This window comes from Lepidochelys kempii, chromosome 5 (genome assembly GCF_965140285.1).
Source record: "Lepidochelys kempii isolate rLepKem1 chromosome 5, rLepKem1.hap1, whole genome shotgun sequence".
Taxonomy (NCBI): domain Eukaryota; kingdom Metazoa; phylum Chordata; order Testudines; family Cheloniidae; genus Lepidochelys; species Lepidochelys kempii.
This window is the reverse complement of record NC_136384.1, coordinates 131,247,042-131,258,268: the sequence shown is the minus strand read 5'-3', so window position 1 is coordinate 131,258,268 and position 11,227 is coordinate 131,247,042. Positions and strand designations below refer to the sequence as shown.

The 11,227-nt window shown below is 47.0% G+C and overlaps 1 protein-coding gene across 2 annotated transcripts in view; it reads left to right on the top strand.

Annotated features, from left to right (window-relative positions):
* Positions 1–10,647: 10,647 nt before the first annotated feature.
* Positions 10,648–11,227, top strand: part of KCMF1 (potassium channel modulatory factor 1) — a 68,698-nt gene continuing 68,118 nt past the window's right edge. The window contains exon 1 of one of the 2 annotated variants that reach the window (XM_073345912.2): positions 10,648–10,974. In XM_073345912.2, coding sequence (XP_073202013.1) covers positions 10,959–10,974 — 16 coding nt within the window. In that variant the 5' untranslated portion in view covers positions 10,648–10,958. The remainder of the gene's footprint in view (positions 10,975–11,227) is intronic. The other variant, XM_073345911.2, reaches the window with a different exon arrangement.

The following is an 11,227-nucleotide window of genomic DNA, read 5'->3' as shown; positions in this document are numbered from 1 at the left end:
TGTAGTCAACATAGTGTAGCTCTTACCTTAACTAGATCTGGATGGGCTGAAGAAACGTTCTTGTTGGTGGCCTTCCTGCAGAAAAATACCCAGACCTGTTCGTCCTTTACCCTTCCTCCACACTTACGATTCAGCCCTACAAAACAACCATTCCCCTACCAGCTGAAAAAATACAATGCAACTGAAGTGCAGAACAGCTAAAGATTTGTGTAGTAGTTTAGAGGAATCTAAAATCTGTCTTACCTTTCACTAATTGTTCTGTTGTTTGCAATAGTAAAACAATGGAGTTAACACCAGATGTATATCAGATGGAGGCCTTGTGTGCCATGAAATCAGTGAAACACATACTGTACTTTACAGATAGGCACAAGTATCCAAATAACTATTGGTATTTCTCCTATAACTTAAACAATTTTTAGCATGCAAGACAAAATTTGTTCTATGATTTTATTAAATTTATAGTCTCCAAATTTGAGAGCTTTTTAGGGGGCAATAAACTTGTATTTAAATTTTATTTTAATAAATGCTTTTTAATGTATTTTTCCCCTCTGTTGAAAAATAAGTTTAATAGAAATCTGAGAGGGTCCCTGAAATCAAATTTATTCTGAAAAACTACAGTGTCATCAGAGAGACTTTATATGCAAGTATTTCCATTGAGCTTGATGTTCCATCACAGATTTAAAACTTTTACCTTCTACTGGCAGTTAAACAATTTCCAACCATAATTAAACTACAGAATAAATGCAGAAAATTACCAGGACATGAGTAAGTCCAGGCTCTTCAAGGCAAGTCATGTATTTGTCTATCAATTCAGGAAAACAAATACTTCTGTACACATACATGAGCTATTGTCTAATGCAATCCTTGGCTGTATGAACAGCTGCATAGCACATGTGAGCACAGAAGTGATATTATTTCTGTATGGTACTGATGAGCACTCTCCCGGACTATTGTGTCCAGTTTTGAGGTTTACACTTCACAGGGTGTGTTGAAAAACTGGAGGGAGTTCAGAAAAGAGATACAAGAATGATTAAAGGTCTGGAAAACTTGCCTTAAGCCAAATAGACTGAACTGCCTATCAAGGAGAAGGTAAGAGGTGACTGGATCAGCCAAGAACACTATCCATACAAAGTGCTCCTATGTGGCCTGTTGAAACCCTCCCATGTTCAGGAAGGTGCTCTCAGTGAGGGTACCCTACCTGAGACAGCTGGGAGTCAGTCAGTCTTTCCCTTCCTGGATGACTGACTCCTTTGAATTTCATAAGATAGACCTATAGACAGCAATAAACAAAGCTCTGCACTTGTTCAAGGGACTGAGGCTAACACATCTTGAACTCGTTACTTCTTTTAACATGGGCAAAACAATGTATTTTTCCCTAATCTTGTTCTCATAAACTGCTTAATTTTAACTGAAACTTAAAAAATCAGCCTGAAACAGATACCTGCCCTAGGTAATTTCAACCCCAACAATTAGCTTGACAAAGTGATAAGCAACTAAAATAGGGTCTTACCATGCATGGGGTAACCTTTGCTATATGTGTTGCTACCCCCTCTGCCTATAATCAAATGAAACAGGAAACTGATCAGCCACTCAGGGCTTTACTACAGAGAGAAATTTACCGTGAGCCTAATTATACTGGTATAACTTCCCATATGGTCATTCTGATTCTAGTATAAACTAAACTGGAAAAAGATACTCTTTCTAGAATAAGTGTCTATACAGGGAGTTATACCAGTATAAACTATAGAGGTATAATTATACTGGTAAATTTCCCCTATAGACAAGCAACCAGTGTCTGAGCGGGAAAAATCAATATAACATCTTCATTTACTAGACTTGTTTTTCCCATGGGAGTGCACAGGTGCAGTGGTGACTACATATAGATGAGGATGAGCCAAGTTAGGTGCTTTGCAGCAATGTGCAGAAAAAATGGGGTTAAAGAGATGTAGAATTTATTCTTTCTAGGTTCTGACAGTGGTGACAAAGTGGATTAGCGAATCAGTCGTCCATGGTTAATGAACTGGTCAGATTCAAAATATACAGGGGAGCAGCTGCAACTGTTATTTTAGTCTACATATAAAAGTCTGTTATCAGCCTGAGGTAAACTCCCAAAATGTTATCCTGGATAGTTGGGGTGTAGGGCGGGACAGGGAAAGAAGGGGAAGGGAATGAACTGAAACATTTGCCATGGAAATGCTGCTTTTCAGCATAGATTAATAGGAGTTCTGAGCACCCATCAATTTAAAGTCAACAGGCGCTGGTGGCCACATGTGAAAATCAGGTCACTTATTTAGGAACTTAACAAGATCTTAAGGTTTCTTGTCATATGTTTAGATGTAGGCTCTTTGGGGCAGGGACTGTCCTCTTCTTGCCTCCCTGATTGGGGCCTCCAGCTGCTACTATAATGTAAATCAAAACAATGCTGTTAAACTCCCATTCTTGAATCTTTGCCTCAATCCCAGATCTGTAAAGGTGATTAGGTGTTGTTGCACTCAGCATTGTAACACCTGACTGATTTAGGAGCCACACTGCACTTTTAAAAGGGATTTAGGAGTTTAAATTTCATCAATTATAGGATTTAGACTCCCAAGTGCTTAAATCCCTTCTGACAATGAGATTAGGCTCCAAAGTTTCAACTATGACTGCAGCAGATTTTAAAATCTGGCCCATAGTGTTTAATTGCAATTTTCCTTGCTGAAAAATCTTTTGTATCATCTCTGCATTAATGGAAACTAGTGTGTGGGGAGGGGGAGCAGGCAGGGATTTATTGTTTAAAGTTCCCTGCCATATATTACAAAAACACTAGTTAGCAGTCTGAAAATCACCATTCCTTCATTCATGCCTGGGCAAATACAATATACAAAAGGCATTAGTTCATCTGGTCCCCATTCTAACCAGCTGGTTTCACACTTGCTAGCTAAATTGCAAAGAGCAGCTGCCTGTGAGTCAGTGCATACCTCAACATAACCTATATGCAAAGTCCCTGGCAGAGTCTTTATGCGGAGTAATCTTAGTTGGAAACTAACAATGGTAAGCAGAAGCGCAGTTTTTAGCTAATGGATTAAAACTTTGATGCATATCCTGGCACTTCTGAAAATCCCAAAAGCCCCAGCACCTCCAAAAATTCCAAAACCACAAGTCCCTGACACCTCAGAAGATCCCCAAAGCCCTGGCACTTCTGAAAATCGCATAAGTCCCAGCATCTCCAAAAATCCTGATATATCTGGCGCCTCCAAAAACAAAAAAAAGACTTGGCTCCTCTGAAAAATTGTGAGCCCACCTCTGAAAACCCAGAAGCATCGGCACTTCCAAAACTTCAAGTACCTCCAAAAATCCCAAAAGCCCCAGCACCTGTCAGAACCCCAAAAGCCTCTGTATCTCTGAAAAAGCCAAAAGTCATAGCACCTTCAAAAATCCTGAAACCTCAAAAGCCATGGCACCTCTGAAAATCCTCAAACCCTCCAAAACCCCAGCACCTCCAAAAATCCCCAAACCACAAAAGCACCAGCACCTCTGCAAAATAAAAAAAAAAAAAAACCCTCACTCCTCCGAAAATACCAAATTCCAAGGCACCTCCCAAAATCCTGAAAATCCCCAAAGTCCTGGCAATTCCAAAAATCCCAAAAGCCCAGGTACTCTGAAAATCCCCAAAGCTCCGGCAACTCCCAAAATCCAAAACCCTCAAAATGCACGAAACCTCTGAAAACCTCTAAAGCGCTGGCACCTCTGAAAATCCCCAATCCCAAGCACCTCTGGAAATCCCAAAACACAAAAATCCCTGACACCTGTGAAAATTCTGAAAATCAAAAAAAACCCAAAAAACCCAGCACCTTCAAAAATCCTTAAAAATTCCAAAAGACCCAATGTCTCCAAAAACCACCAAATCTCCAACGCATCTGAAAATCCCCAAATCCCAGGCACATCCCCAAAACTCTGGAACCTCCAAAAACACCCTAAACCCTAACACTTAAAAAAAAAACCTAAAGCACCAGCACTTCCAAAAAAAACCCAAACCCTGTCATTTCTGAAAAGCACAAACCCCAGCACCTCTGGAAACTCCAAAAGCCCCTGTATATCCAAAAAACCCACCAAAGTCCCACACCTCCAAAAAACCTGAAAGCCTCAGAATCTGAGCAAATCCTCAAAAGGCCAGGCACCTCAGGAAATCCCAAAAGCCTCATGTGATGGGATGTTCACCCCACACAAGAGTGGAAGGGACTAATGAAGGCCTCATGGGCCCACTACACCTCATTACAGAAAGGAGCAGTGGAGTGGAGGTGAGTCCTCCAAGTGGCCTAGAGAGTCTGTGCGGCATGCAGCCAACTGGCCAAGAGGCTGCACGGAGCAGCCAATCAGGGCCCAGCAGGCTAATACAAAAGGAGCTGCAGGGCAGAGCAGAGTTAGTAACTGTGGGGGAGCTGATAGAAGTGGGGACTTTGTTTTTAGCAGGTTGCAGAAAGGGTAGCACCTTGGACTGTGCGGTTACTGGCAAGGAGCAAGAGGGAGCTTCTGGCTGACTGTTAGGACTCACTGGCTGAATACCCTGTGAAGAAGGTGCTGGGGCCTCAGGAAAGTGGCCTAGAGAATTGATGCCACATTGAGTTTAAAGAGACACAGTAGGAGCCTGCTGTCTACAGAGTCCTTTAGTTAGGATCTAGAGTAGTGAGCAGGCCTGGGACACCCCCTTGCCTCATTCACTACTGGGAAACTGGCCAGAATAATGGACTGAACCCCAGAAGCAGGGAAATATGGACAATGACAAAACCAGAGGTTGGAGTCATGAAGAGGACAGTGTGGTTCCTAGACTGAGGTGGGTCTGCAGGTGGAGAGGATGGTAGGAGAGGCACCAGCTAGAGAGGGTGTACAGGCTGGCAGAGCTAATCCCCAGGATGGCCTGCAGGAGGCACCACTGTGGTGAGTAGACCCCAGCATATCTAAAAATCTGAAGCCCCAAAAGCCACAGAACACTTTCTAGGAAATACCTGATACCCCAAAAGCCCTAGTACCTCTAAAAATCCTGAAACCCCAAAAACCCAGGAACCTCTAAAAATAATGAAAATTGGAGGGTGTTAGGATTTTTGGGAAAGAAGTAAGACTTGTACCTATGATTAATAATATCAAACTCCTTCTCTCTTCTTCCCACCACCAGTATAGACGTCCAACTATGCTTATGTTGGAGGGAGTCCCTTGGCACGACACTGCTCTCCAGCCCCAGCCATGGTGAGTATGGCCTGCCAAGGCCAAGGAGGGGCTTTCAGTCCCTATGCCGTGTGTAGGGCAATACAGTACTGGTGCTATTTTCCACAGGTGGTGGTGGTTTGAGCTGATGTCTCACTCCTGAGGGTAAAGGCCTAAAGAAGTCAGTTGCTACTGGCATCCCAAAGCTGCCCTGGCCTCTATACCACTAGCCTATCTACTGAAATGGCTCCTGTTGAACTCACAGCAGAGTAGTGTGGGAAAATGCCCTACCATGGAGGAAGAAATAAGGCAGCCATCCCTGGAAACCTGCGGGAGAGGATTTCCGAGGATCTCCGTGAATGTCCTGAGATCTCTCAGGAGGGTATAAGGTACAGCTCTCTGGACATAAACTGCTGTGCATGCCCCACTTCCCACCTAACCCAACAGGGGAATGAAAAGCAGATGCCAACTCTGCCTGTGTTTGTACCTCTTCTTGAATGAGTAAAACAATGAGAAGTTGATACCTTTGTCTTGTTAGCTTGGGGTGGGGCTGGGTGCTATCTTTACATTTAAACTTTGTATGGAAAAATGCATTTACACATTTACCAGAGTTCCTTTCCCCTTCATCAGGTTTATCCATGCCCAGCTGGCAGGACTGGCTAGACTGGCAGAGTCTCAAACAGATCCTGGTTCTCAGCATAACTGGAGTCGTGTCCTGTCCCCGCCCCCCCCCCCATGTCTCCCTACTTCTTCTCTTCCACTTACTCCTCATTGTTCATGGCAGGGATCTGTCTTGGGCTCCTCCAAGGTATACACAATGATCTGTGAGGTGCTGACAAGTATGGCATGCAGTTTCTTGTAGAAACGGCATGTTTGCAGGACAGCACCAGATCTATTGTGCTCCCTGGCCTTGTGGTATCCCTGGCAAAGTTTCTTTGCTTTCATGTGTCACTGCGGCTGATCCCTGTTGTACCACTTTGCCTATGGCCCCTGTGTAAACTGTTTATAGATGCCCTCGTTTCTACACATGGTCTGTAACTGTGATTACCCAGTCTCTTCTCCCACACAGGCCCAGGAGATCAATACCTCCTGTCCACTCCAGGCCAGAGTGAATGGTGTGTGTGTGTGGAGCCACCATGTTTCGTTGGGAAGTTGCACACAACAAGGGAGAGCTGCTAGGTGTGCTCGCTAATGAGAAAGATATTTGAAAAACATGCAGAGGGCTTAAGGGGGAGGGCTTCTCTGACCTGTGGGCCGCGTGAAGTTTAAAATTGTGACCAGAGGGGTCACTGTTGCAGGGAATGCGGCATTGTAGGACAGCATCTGGAAAACTGTTAGGGTTGACACAGATAATGCCTTGTCTACGCTCATACTGCATTGACCTTGGTAGGTTGGCTGTGAATCTACACCATTCAGGGAGGTGAAACCAAGCACTTACGTCCGCTGGAGACACATATGAGTGCAGATAAAAACACAGGATGACACAAGACTCTACCTAACTTTGTAGCCTAGAGCAGGCCTTGGTGACTTAGGAGCACTGCAAACCCAAATTGAATAGTATAGCCTAGTGGAAGCATTTTGGCTTTCTTGATTTGTGGATGTTCAATATAGCTAACAGTGGTGTTGGCTGCAAATATAGCGCAGGCTAATTCCTGATTTTTGTTTTTGTGGCGTTCTCATAGCAAGGATGTTAATGAACTCCTGAACCTGTCTTTGGGGATCTAATGCTCTAAATGTGAAACCTCTTAGTACAGAAAGTCTCTGTGTAAGAGCTGACATTCTACTGACCATTAGAGCTAGTTCCCCTCTCCTTTGGGAGAGGAGATTGTAGCAGAGCATTCTGTGTGGGGCCCTCTGCTCTGGAACAGTCTTCCCCTCCTGGTTCAAAATTGTTCAAGTCTATTGACCATCAGAACAAGATGCACTTTTCTATGTGATTTGCTGCAGGGAGTGCTTTGAGTGGTATTAGAGGTGCAGGTCAGAAGGAAATGTGGAGTTCTGTGAACAACTTAATTTTGTCTTCATAATTTATGGCAGGGGCCTCTTGAGCCTTGTGCAGGCATGCCTCTTGATTTGTTCTTAATAGTTATACAATTAGAAAAGTGAAGAGACAAGTACAAAACAGCCCCTTTAGCAATTTAAGAAACTAATGAACTAGCAACATACAATATTTTTATTTCAGTTGATTTGCAATATAAATGAAATATTTAGCCCTCTGCCTAAAATAGCAAAGATACTGCCATGAGGGCAGGAAAGTGTTTTAACAGTATCTAACAATACTAAACTGAACTAACTACTGGAAATAGTTTTAATTTCAGAATCTTCTACAGGGAGTGGGGTGGACATCACCGAGACCTGGTTTATGCTAGAAAATTAACTTTGTTTAAATACGTTGGTTAGGGGTGTGGAAAAATCCACACCCTTGAGCAGAGTAGTTAAACTGACCTAAATCTCTGCATATAAAGTGCTAGGTGTTGCTGTAGCGTTTTAAGCATAGATGAGCCCTGAGTTCTGATGCAGGTGGTGAGAGGGAACTGAATATTGGGTGGGGCTGCACTTTCCTTACCCCCCTGGGTGGGGTGTGAGGACAGCTCCACTGGACATTGCTGGCCAAAAAGTTTCTGGACCCACATATGAGGGGTGTGTGTATATATATATATATATATATATATATACCATGAGTGGGATCCACATGATTAGTATTCAAAGAAACTGGAAGGATTATTAATCTCCATTTTACAGATGAGGAATTGAGGCCTAGAGAGATTAAATGACCTTTCCTAAGGTCACCTAGTGAACCTGTGGCAGAGTCAAGAACTGAACCCAAATCTCCTGAGGCCCAGTGCGATGTCTCGGCCACAAGACTATGTTAGAGATACACAGAGCAGCTCCTTCAGGTGGCCGATGTGTTGACAAAATGTAGGACAAAACACCATTTGATGTAAAATTGACAAATGGGTCCTGGAATCCTGGTTTTAAGGGACATCTGGTTACCCCTGAGCCATCAACTCTCATTTGGCTCACCTTTTGTGTTTGTGGTTTTGTGTGTGTGTGTGTGAGAGAGAGAGAGAGAAGTTCATAACTTTCTTCAGGGTCCTGGCAGATTTTTGCATTTGACAGGGACCACCACCTCCCATCATTTCAAAGAGCACTGAAGCCTGAGGCTGCCCTCAGTCAAAATGGCCACCATTTCCCTTGAGCTTCTGCATGTGGCTGAGGATGCCCGATGGGCACCATTCTGTCCCTCTCTTCTCTCCCCCCCCCCCATTGTTTTCAGTGAGACTGAAGCTAAGCTACCTTTAGGGAGGATGGCCAGTAGGGTGATGGAGAATACAGGAGGGAGTGCAGGAGAATAAATGAGGAGGAAAGGGGAAGTAGGGCATATTGATGGGCATTGCTGGACAATGTGGGGTGTAGGGGTATTTAGGGCAGGAAGTAAACAGAAGGAACAGGAGAATGTGAGGTTGACTGGGGTGCCAGAGAATGTGGGGTACAGAAGGGAGACTGACTCAAAAGTATGAGGGGAAAGGAGCAAAGGAGACTTTGGGGGAGATGGCTATAGGTATAGTGGGTGGGAGATATTCAGGGATGGGCCAGAACAGAGAGACAGGACTGTGCTAAAATACTCAATGGGGAGGCTTTGCATTTCTGGTTGTATTTTTAAAAGGTTAATTGTATGTCAAAGTTTGGAAATGAGATGATCATGCAAATTAAGTGTAGGTGCCTCCTTCTAAAGACAAAGTGATCATTATAATGTAATTCTTTGCAAGCCAATTATTTTGGGCATCTGACTCATGACTTAATGTTTGGGGTTGGCAATATATATTTAATTTATAAATATTTGGGATATTCAGCTTAATGCATAGTGGTACATGACCATGGAGGACAAGAAACAGTTAAAAATGGTTTTGTTTTTGGAGATGGTTGACAGAAAGATTTTGCTCACTTCTCCCCCTACCACTATGGCTGGCCCTGTGTCCTTGACCAAGTGTGATTAAAAATTGGTTGGAATGAATAATAAAATTAACTGATTAAAAAAAATCAGTTTTCAGCATGCTCAGTAGTATTTGCTAGGTTTTTTTAAACTGAGATTAATGATTCCCCACCCTCTTTATGACATCACTGCATATTTCACTGCTCAAGAGCCAAGAAAGAAGACTGGTAGACTAGGCACAAGGACACAGCTACTATCAGGCTGTTTTGGGTGTACCACTGAGATGTACAATCATCCAAACATAATGCCTTACTAGCAGAGAAAGAAGGATGTCACAGATGTGAAAAAAAACTGTGCGTCTAACACTTTGGGGGTTTATTTTTAACTTTTCCAGCATTCTGCAACGTCTAAATTTTTTTATTTAAAAAAAAAAAAGCGCCTTGTTTTCGGTTCCCAAGATTGGAAACCACCTCAGTGTAAAGGGATGTGTTGTTGCCCTGTTAACTCTGCTTTGCAGAAAACTGTCTGCAAGTCCAAATCTGAACCCACCCTCCCATTAACAAAAGGTCACTTTGAATGATTGATGCTACTATTAATCAGAGGCGTTTTCCTTTTCTCTGAAAAATGCAAAGTTAAAGGCAAAAGCTACGTTAATGTTACATTAAAGCTACTCAGCAGCGTTTATTTTATTTTATTTTTTAAATATCAGAACATGCCCCAGTTAAGGTTGCTGCGGCATCAGCCTGTGTAGTTGCCAACGTACACCTAACAACCAGCAATACTGAGCTCCCTAGCTGAGAAACACCACAGCAAGGGGCTTTTGCTATGTGCATCATAGCACAGGGACCAGGAGCCTTAACTTCCCCCTTTCTGGCTTGTTAAAGGTTAACGTTACATTGCATCAGCCCAGCCGCTGGGTTATAAGAAAGAGGAAAGTTTCAGGCAGGGAGCCATGTGGGTCGGGGGGGGGGCTCCGTGTTCTCCACTCCACCTGCACTTCCGGAGGTGCACCCGGGCTTCTCAGGCTTCCCGCAGGCTGGTGTATCACATGGCTGGGCCCAACGATCATGGAAAGTACAAGACCCCCTCCCCCTCCCTCCCCAAAGCCTGGCTGCCGCCGGGTTTCGCACTTTGCTTGAAGGGGCTTTCATCCCAGCCCCCCTCGAGCCCTGGCCGCCTGGCGGGGGGGCTCTGCAGCGCGGGCTCTGGCTGGGCCCTTCTCCAGCCCGGGCCCCCCCTGCTTGCGGCCAGCCCCAGCCCCGTTGCTCCCGCCGCGCAAGGCGACTGTGTCCTGGCCCCGGCGGGGGAGTCAGGGGAGCCCAGGCTGGGCTCGAGGCTGCCGCAGCCCGGCCGCCGCCCTGGGGCAGGGGCGGAAGCTGGCCGCGGGCGGGGAGCTCGGGCTGCGCGGGGCGGTGCCGGCGCTCCCGGCCCCCCTCGCTGCCGTGCATTTCCTCTTCCTCCCTGCATGCAGCGGCCGCCGGGCGGGCGGGGGGAGGGAGGGGGCTGGGCGGAGGCGGCGGCGGCGGCGCTGTGGCCGGGAGCGGGAGCGGGAGGCGCCCAGACCCAGCCCGGGGACGCGAGCGGCCGCGGCGCAGCGGAAGCGGGGGCCAGGGGAAGGAGGCGGGGGGCGGCGCTAGGAGCCGGCGGGGCCCGACGAGAGTCACCGTGTCACGGCGCCCGGGAAGCTGCTGGATCCGCCCCCTGGAGAGGCCGGGGCCGCCGCAACCGACCCCCCGCGCCCGCCGCCCCCTGCCCGCGCCGGGCTTAGCGCGCGGGGCCCAGGCCGAGCGGCGCCGAGCAGCCAGGGGAGCCCGGGACGGGCCTGGGCCGCCGCCTCTGAACTAGGATGTCCCGACATGAAGGTGAGGGCCGGGGCCTGCCGGCTGCGGGCACCCGCCGGCCAGCGGGATCGTCATGGCGGCGCCGCCGAGAGCGGGGGGGCCGGCGGCGGCGGAGGCCCCGGGGCGGCCGGGGCCAGGGCGGCGGCCGGGCAGCTTTGCAGTGTCATGGGGGAGGGGGCCGTGGCCGTTACGGGCAGGCCCCGGCCGCCGGCGGCTCCCGGCCCCGCACAGGGCAGGCGGAGGGGCCTGCCGCGGCCTAGCGCCGCCCGGCCCG